We start from the raw sequence: 19,363 nt of genomic DNA, 5'->3' as shown, positions 1-19,363 counted from the left end.
GGAAGCCGGAGAAGATGTCAACAAGAAGCAGAGAACAGACTGTGGGCGATCGGCAGCAGAGAAGCGAGACAGCCCACAGAGGAGCAATCGAGTGTGGCTTGAGATGTAGGACCAGAGTGAACGTCCCCGATTGACTTACTGCCTGGGGGCGTGTTGGGAGTGGCCTTGTGTGTGAACGTGAGCTTGCATATTCCAGATTCTCTTCTTAGTGACCGAACGTTCCTCACACACACTCTCTGTTGAGGGTGATGTGCGGGGGTCCTTGGGGGAAGTCCTCTCACCTGGTCCCCAGCTGGGCTGGAACCCGGTAATCCCACGAAGAACAGAAAGGTTAGATCTGAAAACACTGGAAAAGAATGACTCTGTCATCGGAGAGGAAATGTCAGTTTGGGTCTGGCCTGACTTGGCAGGAAGAGCTGCACCCCGTGGCAGGGCAGCACGACACTGAGGCCTCAGGCACCGCGTCCCCCACACGCCCGGAGGCCCTGCTCTCCACGGTCAGTAGTCAGTCAAGGGCGTCAGGAGGGACGTGAGCCGGACGGTCAGCACCCATGACCTGGCAGCATGCTTCCAGCAGCTCGCGCTTGTCCGTGAGACTGCTGTTGAACCAGCGCCGGCACCGCAGATGCTGTTCCAAGATCGAGACCCCAAATCCAGGCCTCCTGGGCGTCTCCCCTCGCCCTGCGTGCAGACCGTGTCCGCCTGCGTGTGCACTGGGGTGGCTCTCCCGTCCGGGCGGCCCGTGGACATCCATCACGTCCCCGCCTGGGGAGCCACACGTGCTCTGTGGAGAGCTCAGCGTCCCGGACCTCAGCTACGGCCTAGAAGCTTTCAGGGGACACAGGCAGACACGGCATCATCCCTGGAGATAGCACATCCGTTTCTAAGGGAAAGTTCCCCTGGGGCTCCTGGATGGCTCAGTCATTAACCATCTGCCTTCTGCTCAGGTCATGATCCCAGCGTTCTGGGATCGAACCCCACATCGGGCTCCCTGCTCGGTGGGAAGCCTGCTTCTCCCTCTCCCTCTGCCCCTGCTGGTGTTCCCTCTCTTGCTGTGTCTCTGTCCAATAAATAAGAGAGCGGGAAGTGCCTCGGAAACTGCCCAGAGCAGAGGAAGTGCCGCTGCACCGGAGCCGCCTCCTGCCCTCCGCTCCTGACTCCCCAACAGCTACCCCCCCCCCGCTCCTCCCCGTCCCCCTCCCCCGCTCGCACCCCCCCCCCCTTGCAGTCCTGTCCTGTGTGTGGCCTGCCGGTGTGGTGCAGGTGCGCCTGGTGGGTCAGGGCCTCGCCGGCTCCCCGTGCAGCGGCTCCTGATGCACTGACAAAAGCGCCCTGGTCCCTCAGGCAGCGTGGCTGTGGGAGAAAATCGATGTGTAACTGGACGCAGGTGTGTGTTCTCCGAAGGCCGCGTTAGCCTGGAAGCAGGACATGTGGGGGACAGGGTCAGCGCGCAGAGAATGTGCTGGAAGGAACCAGATAGATACCTGCAGGACCCATCATGTGGCTCAGCAGCAGCGCCTCTGCCGGGGTCTTCTGTCTGTAATGTCGGCAGCCGACTCCATGTGCAATGTTGCTAATGGAGGCAATTCCCAGACGTTAGCCTGATGACGGCGGCCACTGCGAGGCTCCTCTTCGCTCAGATTGGAACTACATGTGCTTTTACTGTTCTTCACAGAGCTACGCGGGCGTGGTCAATTTGGGGAGGAATCTGGCAAAACCACGATGCTCCCGGCTTCCGCTGACGACAGGTTCCTGTGTGACAGCTGGCGAGCGTTAACGTCCACGGCAGACGAGATCCGGCCATTCTGAGTCTCTGAGGTGGGCTCGCCAGGCAGGTGAAGGAGCCTCGGGAGCCCCGGCGGCTTGCCCAGCACCCTGCTCACCGTTGCCAGTGCGCCTTTGTTAACTGTGCTGTGCTTGTTGCTCGGTGGCTGATGGCAGCGGGCCAGGGGCTGCCCCCGAGGAAGCGGAGCCTGCACTGTGAGTTCTGGGCAGAGCCTCCTAATTCCAACATGACCAGGCCCTCTGGCCGGGAGGGGGGAACCTCAGCCCTGCTGAAGGCGGTGTAGACCCACGTTCCTCATCCTGAAGGGAAAGACCCGGGCATTGTTCCCTGAGACCGCAGCAGAGTTCCGGAGTCCCAGCACCCTGAGGAGCTGGTTTGGACCCTCTGTCCTGAAACGCGGAGAGAGAAGTGCAAGACCCTGAGGTCAGTGGGGGTCAGGGGTCGGCCGCGGCCAAAGTGCGTTTGAAACCCTCCCCCACTGTCGCTGCCTCTTTACAGAAAGATGGTTCATTATTATAAAACGAGCACTTCTGTTTAATGGAAACCGGACCTGCAGCTTGCACGGGATTCTTCCGGGAGATGAAGACATTTATCATGCAGTGTCTGTAATCACAGACCAACTTTCGTAAAAGCCACTCAGTATTTGTTGCAGACTATTTTTTTTATTAAACAGTGAGAATTTATGAAGCACATTTCATCTTTAAAGTACCTTAGTAAACAGTGTGTGGTTTTTGCAGTGGTCCGAAGAGGTAATCACCACCTTTCAGCGTAGTGTGGGAGAAGCTGACGTGGACTGGTTTGGGTGGGCCCCAGGTCGGGCCTCTCGGTGGGAATGAGGGATTCCCTCCGTCTGCACCGTGGACCGAGTCTTGTGCTCTGTAGCAAGAATGGGCCTCCTAGTGGATTTTATTTTTTTTTTAATGTTTGTATTAATATGGTTACAAACGTCTGATAAACATTATAAGGGTTCTAATTTTCTTTTTCTTTTTTTATTTTTTTTATTATATTATGTTAGTCAACATACAGTACATCCCTGGTTTTTGATGTAAAGTTTGATGATTCATTAGTTGCATATAACACCATACGTTACCTTGGAATTAACTTAACCAGAGATGTAAAGGATCTATATTCTAGAAACTATAAATCACTCTTGAAAGACATTGAGGAAGACATAAAAAGATGGAAAGATATTCCATGCTCATGGATCGGAAGAATTAACATAGTTAAAATGTCCATGCTACCCAGAGCAATCTACACTTTCAATGCTATCCCGATCAAAATACTGAGGACATTTTTCAAGGAACTGGAACAAACAGTCCTTAAATTTGTGTGGAAACAGAAAAGGCCCCAAATCTCCAAGGAACTGTTGAAAAGGAAAAACAAAGCTGGGGGCATCACAATGCCGAATTTCGAGCTGTACTACAAAGCTGTGATCACAGAGACAGCATGGTACTGGCACAAAAACAGACACATAGACCAATGTAACAGAATAGAAAACCCAGAAGTCCTAGTGGATTTTAAAAGCCTTACAGGGGGAAGAAGGGAGCGGTGATCATACGACCCTGGTAGGCCTCGTACAGGAAGGAGAAAGCCAGGGAGGGCGGGTGGTGTGGCGGGAAGCCTGCTGCCCACTTGGGCACCGGGACCGCAGGACACCTGGAGCCCGGCACAGGGGCAGAGAGGACTCGGGCAGTCTGAGGAGGTCACTTCACACAGCCTAAAGGAGAAGATGGACGCTCTTATCTCATGCTCAGGGTAGATAAGAAAATGAAGCAAATGTCTGCATTTTTTAAAATAGAGTATTAATATATGAATGGATATTAATTACACAAGTGAGCTCCTGTTTCGAAATCACTAATTAATTTCATTCTTTTGCAGAATGTGCTCTGGAGATTTAAATTTTCTCAGCTTAAGGGATCTTCAGATGACGGAAATACTCGAGTGAAGCTGCTCTTCCAGCATCTTGACACCAGACAGATAGAGGTGAAGGTAGGGCACCTGGTTTACGCTGCCGTCCAGCTACACTCGGAGTAAAACCTAACGGTCGGAAGGGTTCCATTCCCCCGCGTGTGACCACCCCACCTCAAAGCTCAGACGTAAGGAAGAGCCCGTAGTCTGTCTGCATACAGCTGACGTCAGGATCACTGAAGCTTATTAACTGGTTCCGCTAAAAATACAAGTTCCTTACCAAACGTTAGCGGGAAATGAATATTTTAAAATACATGAGATGGGGCGCCTGGGTGGCTCAGTTAAGCCTCTGACTCTTGGTTTCGGCCCAGGTCATGACCTCAGGGCCATGGGATCAGGCAGATTCCATGCTCAGCACGGAGTCCTAAGGGTCTTTCCCTCTGCCCCTCACCGCTGCGCACGTTCTCCCTCTCTCTCCCTCAAAACAAAACAAAACAAAACACACACAAGAAGCCAGAATCGAAAGGAAGCATTTTACGGACTGCATCGTGCGTAATTCAGCGGATGCTCTGTCTGTGACATGAAGACCCAACTGCCGTCAGCTGAAAGGAGCTCAGGCACGACTCCTGTTCACGGCGCTGAGCTGCCATTTTACTGCCAACAAAGGATTGATTTTTTCCGTGTTTTATGTGCACGTGTTGTCAACAACCCCGTTTTAATATAACTAAAGACAAAGGATAAATCCAGTGCACTAAAAAGAGAAAGAAGAAAACAAACATGTGAAGCCCATCAACACGTCCTATTTGGAAACAGATCCAGCACTTCGCCCGCATCTTGTTCTGAGGAAGACACATCACACGGGACGCGGTTATAGCCAAATGTCAGTTTTTAACATCTTTTAATTGAGTTTAATGAAATAATGTTCCGTATCTGCTTTTTAAAAAGATTTTTATTTATTTGAGAGAGCATGAGCTGGGGCAGAGGCAGAGGGAGAAGCAGGCTCCCCGCTGAGCAGAGAGCCCTATGCGGGACTCAATCCCAGGACCCTGGGCTCATGACCTGAGCTGAAGACAGACGCTTCACCGACTGCGTCACCCAGGCACCGGCCTTATCTACTTTTTAAGAATAACTGCTATTGTCCAGAATCTGTTGACATTCTTAACTTTAGGGTATAGATAAAATCGAAGTCTGAATGTAAATGTGGTGATGGCACTTGGGTCATGAGGTGTGTAATGGGGCAGCGGGTGAAATGGCAGATGTCATCTGGATGCAGGATACGGCGGTGACGGGGGGCCCACTGAGTCCAGGGGACACCCGCCACCAGCAGAGTGGGAACCCCGAGAGAGGGAGTGGGGAGACTTGACATAATTTTATATTTGGCATTTTCTCTGCACTTACATGGTGACTGTGGGTAACGTCAGCACTTCCTCCTCTTGTGGTTGATTGATTGGCCTTTGGAGGGTGGGGGAGGAGCCAGGAACAAGTTTCCTGTTGAAATCCTGCAAAGCTCTTATTCCAGTGAGTTCTGTGGGAACGTGGATGACACTTTGGAAGTCAGTCTGCAGTGGGTCTGAAGGTTTTCATGCTTGTGGGTATTCTAGCGGCTTCTGCCGGAGCACCTGCTGACCCAGGGCGAGTGCTTTGGGAACATTCAGTACCTCCCCTGATATCAGAATGTCCTTTTGACAGGCGATGCAGGTTTCACTAGGTTGAAAGGCATTTATTTTGATTTGTTTAATGTTTAGTGAACTTTTGGTTATCTGTATTCATGAGAAGAGTGGGACCTGGGAAATATAAACTGGACAGTGTGAGATACAGTATGTGAATTTGGGGCATGCATTTTGTTTCAAAAGTTGTTTCAACTTAATTTCCTTGTGGCATTTGTATAGACTGGACCAGTTGATGAAGACAGAGAGCCCTGGAAAGTTGGGGCCACAGGGATGGACACAATACTTGAGGGGCTTGAAGCTTAAATAGTTTGCAGTGATGTCTCTATGAAAACAGTACAATTAGGAATACAACAGCCCAGCTACACACAGAGAGCCGTCCGGGGGCCGTTGGGGCCGTTGGGCAGAGACACAGAGGTGGTAGCCGAGGGCAGGTGCAGTGGGAGGCTGGTGCAGTGGGAGGCCGGTGGGCACGTTGCTTGGCAGGGCCTTGCGGGGTCTGGGCAGGTGGTGACGCAAATGAAAAGAGCTGGCTGTGTTCTCCCGCGGAGGAGAGAACGCGTGTGTGGTGGGCTCCAGGAGCAGCAGCGAGCGAGCAGCGGCTGTTTCCAGAAGCCACCTTGAGTCGACGTCCACGGGCTCTACAGCTGGGGAGGTGCGGGGAATCTGGACCCTGTGAGAACCCTCAGGGTCGAGGCTCTGTTTAAGCAAAGAGCCCTCAGGACTGAGCTCTGAGTTGGGAACCACAGCTTTTGCAAGTACTGGGTGTGAGCGGTATGTTGTCTGCATTAGAGCTCGGGAATGGGTTCTGCCTCAGAGAACATGGTGCTGCTGTTAACTGAGTTTTCTAGTGCAAGGAGTGATAACCGTGGAACGATTTTCCTCTTCGTATTTATTGAAAATCTCTCTGGACTGTTTGGCCCCAGCAGTGCCTCAGTGACGAGTGCGTCATGAGGATGCTGGGTCCCCCCGGAATCTGGGGGGCCCAGGGTCCCCAGGCACAGGGGGACGCGCTCTTCCCGCTCATGAGCCTGGGATGTGTGCAGGGATTGGCCCTGACTCCATGCTGCTTCCCGTGGCTAACAGGATGGGGTTGCGGCACTTTTTAAAGGAAATATTTGGTTTTCTTTTTCCTAAAAGCATTGTGAAACGAAGGATCTGCTTTCCTCCTGTTCTTGTTGGTGGTGGTTGCTGCTGTGAACTGCAGGTAGGAGGACTGAATCTGGAGCCACGGGGGCAAGGGTGCCCTTCTCAGGCCCCGCTCCTCAGTCCCCCACCTCGCTCCGAGAGCCGTGTGTGCGTCGTACACGTTTCTGCAGGATTTCACTTCTGCTGCCACACTGAGCCGCCGAAGGGCAGCTTGAGTTTAGCTTTTTAACTTCAGCAGCTGATAAACATGTTTCAAATGAATAGATTAATGAACAAAGAGACAGCAAGTAAGCCTTGAAAGAACTGCCAGACACACACACACAAATTTTTATTGGTTTCCAAGGAGGAAATTGTTCCAATTACCTTTGAAGTCAGAGACTCCAGACGCCCGTGGAGGTGATTGCCTGTGTGTGTGCAGGAGGCCCGTCGTGCTTGTTGGCGGCAGCACATGGTTCACGAAGCATGAGTGCGTCTCCAGGACGAGCAGTGGCCTGTGATCATCATGCGCTAGTGGCCGAGCAGGAACCCCCACCGACACCTGCTCCTCGGCACTCAGGGAGTCGGCCCAACGCGCCTGACAAGGCAGGACGGAGCCTGGGCGTGGGTGCACGTTTGTGCGTAATACGTCCGAGCGCTCTGGCTCGGAACATGAAGCCTGGCTGCTGAGCTTCCGTGGCTAAGAGCGTGGGTACCACGGCGTTTGTCATCGAGCAGCTGACTTGTTGCATCTGGGCAGCGGCCCAGGAAGCAGGTGGTACGGGGGGGGGGGAAGCACAGTGGGGCGGCGCCACCACACAGACACGTGGATGGGCCACTGGGCGTTCCACGTGACGGTGGGTGTGAGCGGGTGGAGCCTGAGCAAAGCAGGGGCAGTGCGTGTGAGAGTGGCCCCTTCCAGAGCGTCTCTGTTCTCATGGAGCTGAAGCAACAGCAGAGCTAGCTAGTTTGCTCCCTGTCTCTCTGCTTCTCTGTCTCTGTCTCTCTCTGCTCCTGCACCAGGCTCCTAGCGGCTCATCCCAGAAATGAAGTAGCCATGTTTGGCTGCGGGGCTCTAGGTCTTTGTCTTGGTTCGGGACCCGTGTGGACACAGGCACAGAACTCTGCAGTATTCACACTAACAAAACGCACTGGAACTGAATCTCTGAGCATGTCCCTTATCCTTGAGTTACCAGCACCGAGGAGAGGAGGTTCCCAGGGCAGAGACAGTAGTCACATGCTGGCCGGCTTTCACTTCGTGGCAGCACGTGGCAGCCTGGGCAAGCCCAGCCATCAGGGAGGCTCCATGAGGTCCATGAGTCCGCGGCCCACTTACTGGAACCCTGTACACAGGTGTTGGAAGCCTCAGCCTGGAACGCCCTCAGCGCCCCGCCATGTGGCTGCTGCAGCTCAGTTAATAGCATGTGGGTCTCTGGCTCAGTCTGGCATCCTTCTGGCTGGGAAGTCATCATGTCCCCATTTTCAGGAGAAAGACTAAAGCCAGCCTGCCCATGGAGCACAGCCAACTGGCTCAGCGACCGCCAAATCTCCCTTTGCATTCCGTGAAACTCACTCCCCAGCACGGGGCACACGGGTGTGCCAGCCACGGTCCCACCTGTTTCCAGATTTGAGGCCAACAGGACCCAGCCTGGTCCCCACAAACCACCCTCAGCGACCTTGAAGCTTCTCACCTGCTGGACTCGGCCTGATTTCGGGTCTCAGCTCCTCTGCCTCTGCCAGTGTTGGAACGTGGGGCAAGGAGACATTCAGGACCAGGGACAGAGGTGAAGTCCGTACTGCAGGACACTGTGGCGACAATGCGTGCATCACACACAGGCTGAGTTCCTATCTCCAGGTTACCTCCAGTTGAACAGATTCTCTCCTCTTGAGTATGATTTCACCACGGTGACTGCCGTTTCCTCAGAGGCGGGATGGAACTGCGTACATGCCTCTCCGATGGCTGTAGCAACACCAAACGTGGGCTCCTGGCGTTGGGAAGCCTGGTCCATCCGTGTGCTGTCCGTGTGGCCCACGTTCAGCAGATGCTCCCCGCAGTTAGCTGTTCCTTGGAAAGCGTTGTTGATTTGCACGTTCTTTTTCTACACCCAACATGGGGCTTGAACTCACGACCCCGAGATCGAGAGTCACATGCTCCACTGACCGAGCCAGCCGGGCGCCCCTTGTACACGTTGTTTTCAAGCACACTTAATAGAGTGGGCTCCCTGTGCACCTGCTGATTCTCTGAGCCTCGCGCCTGCCCTGCGGCTCCTCCAGCAGACGTCAGGCCTCAGCACTCCGGCTGTCATGGGCTTGGAGACATGAGTTAGTGCTGTTGGCTCAGGAGACTGGTCTTGGGCATTCACAGGTGGGAAAGAAAGTTAGCGCTTTAAAACAGTGGCCTCTCGGGGGGCCGAGGTCCATGTGTGCCGGGTCCTTCAGGAAAAATGTCTTACTTACCTGATGTTTAACCACTCAGCTTTCAGACGAGCTGAAAATGAGCCTCAGGTCCTGTGGGTGAACTTGATTTTCCCAGAAGAGTTACAGAAAATGCAGACGCATGTGGAGACACACTTTGGTCTTTATGGGACATTCAGAAGCCGTGTCAGATGTGCTCAGTTTCTGTCAGAGGAGATTCAATAACCCGCCATCCCAGGACTTCAGGAGTTTCTGCTCGCTGTGATTCTATTTTGCAGACTATTTTGAGGGGAGGATTTTGGGCGGGTGCGGTGAAGGCTGCCACAGGGAGCTGCCCCTGGTGTGTGTTTGAGCCTGTGAACTGGAGATGCAGCCGGCATGCTTGCTGTGGGGGGACCTTGGGGAGTAAGTTGGTTTTATTTTTCTTCCTGGTAACTATGGTCATAGTTGTATCACCCTATTGGCTAAATCATATTCTCATGACTGTTTTTTCTATTTTTTTTAATAGACCATCTCTGTTAGGCTCTATGTTCTGGACATTGAAATAATATTGATTTTGTAATTAAACATATTTCAATTCAAAGATGTTGGTAAGGAAATAGATGTAAATATGCTTCCTTTGACCGAAACTTAGCAAGAGAAAAATAGGAGTGGCAGTAATAGCCATCAGGGTTTTTTTGTGAAAATGCAGGACATTTATCACTGTGACTGCAGTCAGACAGCCTCCCCTTCTCCCTGCCACTCTCCCTTTGGATGCGGGATCTCATCACAGCAGCACAGTTGGGGAAACTGAGGCCAGGGCGCTTCACAGGATGTCCGCACCCCCCAGCTTCTGTACAGGGGAATGAAGGGTATGTGTGACCAGGCTGGCCTCAGACATGACAACCTTGTGTTTCTTTCCTTCATGTTTAAAAATTGTCATAAAATATATACAGCACCAAATTTCCATTTTAGCTACTTTTAAGTGCAGAGCTCGGTGGCATTAAGGACACTGGCATCACTGTGTAGCCACCCGCACCGCTGTCCCCACCCCTTCACATCCTCCTTCCCCCCAGCCCTGAGTTCCCTTCCTGTCTCCTTGGACATGTTTGTCCGGGCACCACATAGATATGAATCCATTTTCCGTCTCTGTGGACGTGTTTGTCCGGGCACCATGGAGATATGAATCCACTTTCCGTCTCCGTGGACGTGTTTGTCCGGGCACCATGGAGATATGAATCCACTTTCCGTCTCTGTGGACGTGTTTGTCCGGGTACCACGTAGAAATGAATCCACTTTCCGTCTCCGTGGACGTGTTTGTCCGGGCACCACGGAGATATGAATCCACTTTCCGTCTCCGTGGACGTGTTTGTCCGGGTACCACGTAGATATGAATCCACTTTCCGTCTCTGTGGACGTGTTTGTCCGGGCACCATGGAGATATGAATCCACTTTCCGTATCTGGATGTGTTTCTCCAGGCACCATGGAGATATGAACCCACTTTCTGTCTCCGTGGACGTGTTTGTCCGGGCACCACGGAGATAATGAATCCACTTTCCGTCTCCGTGGACGTGTTTGTCCAGGCACCACGGAGATATGAATCCACTTTCCGTCTCGTGTATTTGTCCGGGCACCATGTAGATATGAATCCACTTTCCGTCTCCGTGGACGTGTTTTTCCGGGCACCACGGAGATATGAATCCACTTTCCGTCTCTGTGGACGTGTTTGTCCGGGTACCACATAGATATGAATCCACTTTCCATCTCTGTGGACATGTTTGTCTGGGTACCACGTAGAAATGAATCCACTTTCCATCTCTGTGGACGTGTTTGTCCGGGCACCACGTAGATATGAATCCACTGTCCATCTCTGGATGTGTTTGTCCGGGCACCACATAGATACGAACCCACTTTCTGTCTCCGTGGACGTGTTTGTCCGGGCACCATGGAGATATAAATCCACTCTCCGTCTCTGGACGTGTTTGTCCGGGCACCATGGAGATATGAATCCACTTTCCGTCTCTGTGGACGTGTTTGTCCGGGCACCACGGAGATATGAATCCACTCTCCGTCTCTGGACGTGTTTGTCCGGGTACCACGTAGAAATGAATCCACTTTCCGTCTCCGTGGATGTTTTTGTCTGGGTACCACGTAGATATGAATCCACTTTCCGTCTCTGTGGATGTGTTTGTCCTGGTACCACATATAAATGAATCCACTTTCCGTCTCTGTGGACGTGTTTGTCCGGGCACCACGTAGAAATGAATCCACTTTCCGTCTCTGTGGACGTGTTTGTCCAGGTACCACGTAGAAATGAACCCACTTTCCGTCTCTGGATGTGTTTGTCCGGGCACCACGTACAAGTGGGTCCACTTCCTGACTCCGTGGACGTGTTTGTCCTGGGCACCACGTACAAGTGGGTTCTACGCTCGCTGTCCGGGCTCCATCCGTGTGGCTACACTTGTCCCACGTCACTCTGTTCGGGCTGCACAGGTCTCTATCCTTGGACCCGCCAGGCCGTACTAGGCTCTCACCTGTCCCCAAGCATGTGGGTGGCTCTACCTTCTGGCTGCCATGGGCACTGGCACCCTGGTGTCTGCTCAGCCATCCAGGGCATGCCCCCAGAAGTGGCACTGCGGGGTCCTGGGCTGTCCGCCTGGCTTCCCCCCCGCAATGTGAGCGTTCCCATTCCTACCATCCCCGTCGATTGGTTATTTTCCTCTCGTTCAAGATTCCAGCCATGCTCGTGAGTGCGAGGTGGTATCTCATTTGGTTTTTACGTGGATTTCCCTGGTGACTAATGGTGTGTAGCATGTTTTCATGTGGTTATTGGCCATTTGTGTATCTTCTCTGGAGAATGCTCGATTCAGGTCCTTTCCCACTTTTTAACAGGGTTGTTTGTCTCTTTGTGGTTCAGTGGAAAAAGTTCCCCCTCTATATGTTCTGGGTGTTGACTCCCTATCAGAAATACAATTTGCAAATATTTTCTTCCGGTCTGTAGGTTGTCTTCATTTTTATTCCCTTGAAAATGCTCCCTGACAGCCAGAAGTTTTTAATTTTGATGAATCCAACGTATCCCTTTTCTTGCTGCTGGACAACCAAGTGGGTGGTTCACCATGGCTCGGTGCGGCGGTGCCCTGGGGACCCCCATTCCTGACTGAGCCCACGAGGCTGTGCGAACGGTTTACACACAGCTGGTTGTGTTCGTGTCCAGATGGACAAGCCTGGGAAGGAGGGAGTGATGGGCCAGCTGGGGAACATGCAGCTAACGGGCAGGACACAGGGCGGGGCCCCACTCACAATCCATGGCCATCCTGCTGAGAACCGGCCTGGTGCCGGTTACCGCTGAGCTTTGGTGGAAACCTTGTTTCACAAGCTTCTGCAGGAGCGAGTGGGGGTTAATGAGTGAACGCAGGGCAGGCGGCGGTGCTCTGTCTGTTGGGCATCCCAGACGAAGCTCCCTGCTCGGACCCCTCTCCTCCTCACCAGCTGTTTCCTCCCTGTCCACGGCCTTGTACCTGGGCTTGGTGACCGAGAGAAAGGTGGGATCACTGGCAGAGACGGCGTCCTGAAGTGCCCGCTCGCGGTCCTTCCTGCTGCGTGGACTTGAGTGGGGGCTGAAGATTTTTCTCACGGAGAAGCATGATGGACGTTGGCAGAGAAAGACGGAAGTGACCATGAGGCAGCATTTTCTCAGGCGGGAGGGCAGACGCGCCAGGCCCGTGGGGGACGCCTTGCCAGGCAGTCGCATCCACCTGCCAGTCCGAGGTGGACGTGAGGCGATGTCTGGCTTACACGTGTTCATTAGTTACTGGTGACCCCCAAACAATGGGGGTGTGTTTTCTCTGGTATTCTGATACATTTATGTCTGTGTTGGATTTTTAATACAGATTTCAAAATGAGGGAAACTCTTCCCTCTCTCTTTAGGAAATTCACTTTGCTGACGTCTCAGTGTGGGAGTTATATATCTTTGTCAGAACGTGGAACCTTCCAGGTAAAATGTGTACCAGAGCAGCGAAAAGGCCTGGGCGCCCCTTGCGCCCTGGCAGCCTCCCCGTGGCACGAGTCTTTCCGGCCGCCGTGGTCCGAGCCTGCACTTTGTACAGAAGGCCCTGGACCAACAGGCGCTCGGCTTTAAGATCTGTGTCTCTGGGGAGAGGACGCAGGCAGAAGTGATGGAGCTGTTTGGGGAAGTCGGACTTTTTAACATCCTGGCGAGGAAATACCGCTGAGCTTCTGTATAAATAAGATTTATGACGTTATAACTGCATCATTTGCTGAAGGGGAAAAGGTGGTTTAAACGTGGGCCAGAGAACGAGTGAGGAGGTTTTACGGCCTGAAGCGGCAGCGTCAGGAGAGCCCCAGAGGACATGGCAGAGGTCACGGACAGATGCTTTCTTCAAGGAAATCGGGTCAGAAGCCAAGCAAATGACCTGCCCTGGACAAAGAGGGTGCGGGCGGCCTGGTAAACTCCATGCAGGATTGGGCATCAAGCCAGGGGTGTCAGGAAGGCACTTTGAACAGGTCTCCGTCTGACCTCACGGCGGACAGGCTGGATTGTCCCATCCTGGGGAAGCACGGCCTCAGGGAGACTCCCTTTTTCCAGCCGTAACCTGCCCTTCTGGGGCATTTGGGATCTTGGTTTTCCCACGCTCTGCCCGGTGACCGCTCACCAAGAGCTCTGTGGTGTCTGTCACTGTCCCTCCTGCCGGCTGTCACCACCCTGCAGTCCTGTCCTTCACGCAGGTCCTGGTCTTTGTCCCTGGGGGCGGGTACTTGTGTCCCTGGTTCATGCTCCCTCCATGGCTCCCACACCTGCCCAGTCCCCTGGGGAGCGGTTAGGAAACCAGCGCCTGCGGCTGGCCGCCATGCGTCAGAAAGGGTGTCCGTCAGCTCAGACACTTCTGACAAATGCCAGGCAGTCTGTGCACCAAGATGGGCTGTGGATAGAGATGTGATTTCTAGCGGAGAAGATTGATTGAGGACACACGGGGGATTTCAACGCCAGTGCGCTGATGGGAAGTGTCGCTCTTGTGATCGACGCCGCAGACCCGGAGCGAGGACTGAGGAAGAAGAAATGTTTTCTCAAGACCCAGTGACCTCATTGGTCATGTTCTGAGGAGCCCAGTATAGATCCTTACGGCCTCCTAAAAGTTTTACTTCATTACAGAAAAGTTCTACGTCTTCAAACACTCAAAAGTTGATAATCATACAAGCTGTGACTCGTATTCCAAGCCATTATTGCGGCCACCAAGAAATATTTAAAAATGTTTTATAAAAATCTAGGTCATTAGGACAGACATGCTGCAGAGGAAAGAAAGGGGCCAGGCGTGAGGGGCAGCGGGCAGACCCGGGGCAGAAGGCAGGTGTGCCTGTCTCCAGGCGCTTGCGGCTGGCTCTCTGGCCCTCAGCCCTCTGGAGCTGTGGGCTGTAAATGGGATTGACTGGATGATGCATGAGAAGAGAATACGTGTGAAGCTGCGGGTTTTGAGTGGACACAGAGCGGGGAGAAGATCGGGCGCTGCCGCTGCCGGGTAAAGCTTCCTTCTTCCAGACGCGGGTGTGCCTTCAGGATCCCTTAAGCCCCAAGCGCTGTTGCAGGTGTGGTTGTGGGGGAGACGGCGTGTGGGGGCGCACTCCCTCCTGTCTCTGTGCCCGTGAATCTCACTGCTTCGTGGCGGGGATCGTGCACGATGTGTCCTCCTGTGACTCGCTCGCTCCACCCAGCACAGCGTCCTCAATGCTCATCCCTGCGGGATCTCTTCCTTCGTAAGGCGGGATGGCGCCCCCCTGTACGGATAGACCACATGTCCTTTATCCATTCATAGACGCCCTGTCTTCACAGAGTCAAACTAGTTTGAGGGACAAAGCCGCCGGCATCACACTCAGAGAGAGACAGGGCTATTGACTCAGTAGAGACACGCGAAGCCCCCAGTAACCCCTGCCTTCTTTAATCTGTCTCCGGACCTTGAACAGAGAACTCCTACTTCACGGTGCCCGTCACCATCGGACGGTTCGGCGAAGCGCTGTTCTGTGGATTCCATCACTTTCCCATGTCACTTCTCACCCTGCGTGGGGAGCTGTCCATGTCGCTACCTGGTGGGCGTGCGTTGAGAACTCAGCACGGACGCTCAGGCTGGCGGGTGTCACCGTCCGCCATCACCCGGGCCTAGCTGCCGACCTGTTGTCCGGAGAGCCTTGGTGGTGACATGTGGCTGGGAGGCCAGCTGCGCCACAGACCCCTTGGTCTCGGCCTGAATCGACCGTGTTGTGTGAGTTATTCACAGGGTGCCTCACTCAGGGTCTGGGAAAGACAGAACCGAGGCTCTAAATTGGTTCCTGGATTTCAGTGCCGTTGACTGAGGTCCAGCTGTGTTCCACTGACACTTTGTGAGATTTTGTGTGTGGCCTCAACACGTGGCGTCAGAAGGCATGGACGTCAGGTGGCGTTTGGCTCCTCATTGTGGTGCCAAGGTGTTCGTGTTGGTGAGTCTGTGGGGAACTTGAGAAGCTATTTCTGGTTTGCGAGACCCTGATGCATAAATGACGTGGACACTGTGGCTTTTTTTTCAAAATGTCCAGAAGTTCAGTGACTATGACTTGGAAACACATAAATTGAATTAGGTATGTATGAAAATTGCAAGAACCTTGTGCTCCTTCTAGAGGGTAACTGGGCTTTCCTCTCCTCCAGGAATAAGTCGCCATGACTGAAGGGTTAGAGGCAAGTCTCAGGGTGTGGGCATAACTAGGGGGTCAGCTGGTGTTGAGGTTTGGCAGCTCCTGGATCCCGCCGGGGATGGGAGGGCCGCTGGGTAAGGGGATTCTGCAGTAACCGTGTGACAGGACAACGCACCTCAACTTCTTGAACATTTTGACCCTCGTTTTGACTCTTGATCGGTCACCAATAATCAATCAGTCCTATAGATGTCAAGGTTAAGATTCACTCACACGCAAAGGAGGAACTTAATTCAAAGTGGAGTGCGGTAAAGGGACTCCTGTGGTTCCTGTACCTGGGGTCAGGGTGGCTCAGAGCACAGGGGCGGGGGTCATGCAGTCACATAGGGTCCCTCGTCTGCCCCTCCGTGAGCAGGTGTCCCTCTGTGCTGAATACACCTTCTTGCAGATGCTCCCGTGCACTAGCAGAGCTGCCGTTCCCAAACCTGGACACACTAGCATAGAGACCCTGCCCCCTCTCCCAGGGTCCATGTCAGCCTCCCTAGGATGCTGGCTGCCTACCTGCATCCTGTCCCCATCCCACAAAAGGAGCAGCTTCCAGAAGGAAGGCACACGCACATACACCGTCCCAGGAGGGGACCGAGGTGGACGTCACATTTAAGGGAAGTGTGAAGTCGTTTTTGAGATGCAGATCTTGAATCTCAAGGTGAAGCAGCTCGGAAAAGCTGAGACGGGTGTCGGGGAAGGCTGTCCGTACGTTGGGGGGGGGGGGGGGCGACTGCTCCATTGTGGCCCAGAGGTCCTGCCCCTAAATTAAAGTATCAGAGATCATGCCTTCACAGGTGGGAAGAGGAGCACATCTGGGAGTAGACAAGCCAGCTTGCTGTCCTTGCGACCATGTAGCTCCTTCTGATACTCCCGCAACACGTCAGAGCACGGGACAGTTTTGACAAAATTTAGTTAAGGTGTCAATTAGGTAAAAGTTCTCTTAAAAGGAATTTTGATGTTTTCGTCATTTTGGAATTTTATTATGCCAAAGTAGAAGAGAAAAAACAGAATAAGATGTTTGAAGCTTGTAACCCACGGGTAGAGCGGGGTGGCAGCCGGAGAGGACTCACAGTTCACCATCAGAAATGTCAGGACACTGACGACCCCTAGCACCCTAACGGAGTTTGCTCGCTTCTGTGTCAGCTGTGGGTCCACGCCGACCTGCTTGCAGGTGCGTCATGGGTGAGTTTGCAGGGACAGGGAGGACCGTCGGTGGCTCCCACTGGTTTCAGATGCATCCGGGATCTTCGAAATGCAGGTGGATCCAGGAGTTGGAGTGTTTCTACTTGTATTTTCTTACGTGATGGGGGCACCACTGTCTCTGAAGGAAATGTGCCCCCTTGAGCGTCATTTCTTATTTCTGTTCTTGCCCTGGTGACAGCCTGAGGTTGAACCACAGTCCCTCCCACGTCCCTGTGGCCCATGCACTCTGCTTGTCAGGATGGCCGCACACACACACCCGTGCACATGCATGGCACACACAGGACTCAAGCACAAGGGTCAGTCCTGCTACATCCTAAACACCAGGAGCTCTGCTGGGCTGAGATCCACGTCACAGTGTCACTTGGGCGCCGACCGGCTGGTGTCAGTAGAGCAGGACTGAGGTCATGTGACCTCCGACCCCGCACAGATGGAGTCAGGACGCCAAATAGAAGGCAGGAGCCTTACCTCTGTGAGAAGACAGCCAGGCTAGCCTGTCAGAGTGTCCGTGGTCGTGTTGATCGCAGGACTCTGCCTCCCACCTTAAACCTTCCTTGTTGCATGCGGATTTGTACCCGAGGGACTTCCTGAAGCTCAAGCAGCAGAGAATCTGTTGAACGTTTTATGATGTGCTTTTCTAAGATTCGCAGCATTTCATTGTATTTTTTCTTGCAGGAACTCGAATTCCCGGACCTGACGGCCGTCCTGCACTGCGTTCACGCCTTCCTAGCGGCAAAGGTGGCCTCTGTGGACCCCGCGTTTCTGGACAGCCAGAGCATTGCAAGGAAAGTCTTTCCATTCAACGCCGAACGTTAAATTATTTTCTTAAGAAATGACTTTTTCCTGCAAATATTGCAATTCTGTGTGATTTTATAACAAGCCTATAGTTGTGATACCAATAAAATACGTCACTAGTTTGCAGAGACGGTCATCCTTCTTAGACCTGACGGGCCAGGGCACTGCGTGGGCGGAGCTGCCGTTCATCCGGGGTCTCCCAGTCGTGCGAAAGCACGCGCCGCACCACGCGTCCACTTCCCACGTAGCAAACAGCCAGACGTTTCCACAGAATATGTCCTAGAGAATCCTGAGAGCCCACTGCTTTGATTCTCCTCCAGAAGGGAAGGGTCTCATCTGCATTTGGGTTAACTTCCCCTTTTTCTCAAGGAGGGGCTGAGTAAAGGTGTTAATTTGAGAAATGAGTGGGAAAAATACGTCAGAAAGAAAATTAATTTCAATTCTTTAATTTTACTGTTTTTATAAACTATTGTATAATTAACACGTCATTTAAGTGCTAATTTAAATTACGTTCCTAATATGTGAAATAATGCCTTTATTGCAGTTTCCTTGTTTTTTGTACTGTTTACTACTTCTAAGAAGTTCCTCTTTCTATTTTTGTCATTAAAAGCAACTCACGGCCTCCTGAACCTTCTTTGACGGAGACGGACTGTGGTCCTAGATCACATCCTCGGGTCTCAAGTCTGCGAGGACAGGAAGCACGTAACCGTCAGATTGTACGGTTCGGGAGAACAGGTAGCTGGTTCCTGCAGGAAAGCAGGTACACGGCGCCGACCGCCTGGCATCCCTCCAGGGGCGGCTTTAGCGATGACTTCTGGCTCCCTGCAGCCCACCCACCCCTTTCGGTCCGTGTGGGGGAAGGAGCACTGTTTGGGTTTGTAATGTATCGAGTATTTATAATCACGTCAGACACGTAATAATATTTAGAAGATATCTATCTGTAACACCTGTGCTGTGTGTGTTACAGACAGAATTCCTGTGTGCATTGTAGTGGCTTCTGTGGAAGACGAGCCTCCGCAGAGTATTTAAAGTGGATTTTAGATAATACTCCAAAAGAATGGTGCTCAGGGAGCATCAGGCAATGGTTTTCTCCGTCGATGTCTGTGCTTCTGCTTTGATGCACACCTCCCGTCAATGTCAGTATCAGCAGCAGCGGGAGCAGACTTTACACCCAGACACAGGTCTGTCCCCCTTCCTGCTGCGCCTCTTCCTGAGCTCCAGATTTAATGGGTTCTCAGTTTGGTCCCCTGCGCCAGAGAGCCTAAACTCACTCAAAAATAGGAGGTATTCTTCTGCACTGAAGAGTGAAGAAACTATGAAGATTTTGTTTTGTTTATTTTCATGAAAACTGTAGATTTTAAAAGTGTACCTTTGCTGGATCATAATGAAAAGAATACTGTTTTCCCAGCAAGATTTGATGCTAAAGTTTACATTTGTATAAGCATACAATTTTTTGAAAAGATGCACAACTTTTTTAAAATTCAACAACAGCAACAGTCTTCTTGTGTGGAATGAACGGAGGCCACATACCCCTTGTTCTTCCCTTTGCGTTCCTGCTGCACCTGTCCCGCCCCCATAGGTCGGGCGGCACTCCTCAAGCCCCCATGCAGACTGGGGGGGGGTTAAAATGACACTTAATCATCGCCCCAGTTTGGAAGCAGGACTTGTCAAGGGCAGGGGAAACCATTAGTTTCAGGTGTAATCACACAGTGTCTCGACATGCAGTGCTCGCCGCGTGCGCCCCTGGACACCGCTGTAGGACAT

At 52.6% G+C, this 19,363-nt stretch overlaps 1 protein-coding gene across 1 annotated transcript in view; it reads left to right on the top strand.

The window, feature by feature from the left end:
- The window catches only part of SNTG2 (syntrophin gamma 2), a 200,176-nt gene extending 182,451 nt beyond the window's left edge, over positions 1-17,725 (top strand). Inside the window, exons 17-18 of the mRNA XM_087863901.1 lie at positions 3,665-3,775; positions 17,480-17,725. Coding sequence (XP_087720027.1) covers positions 3,665-3,775; positions 17,480-17,620 — 252 coding nt within the window. The 3' untranslated portion in view covers positions 17,621-17,725. The remainder of the gene's footprint in view (positions 1-3,664; positions 3,776-17,479) is intronic.
- Positions 17,726-19,363: the final 1,638 nt, after the last annotated feature.

The sequence above is a fragment of the Ursus americanus genome, chromosome 7 (assembly GCF_024610735.1).
Source record: "Ursus americanus isolate L20-20 chromosome 7, mUrsAme1.1.p, whole genome shotgun sequence".
NCBI classification, from domain to species: Eukaryota; Metazoa; Chordata; class Mammalia; order Carnivora; family Ursidae; genus Ursus; species Ursus americanus.
The sequence above is the reverse complement of the archived record's forward strand: the minus strand, read 5'-3'. Positions and strand labels throughout refer to the sequence as shown.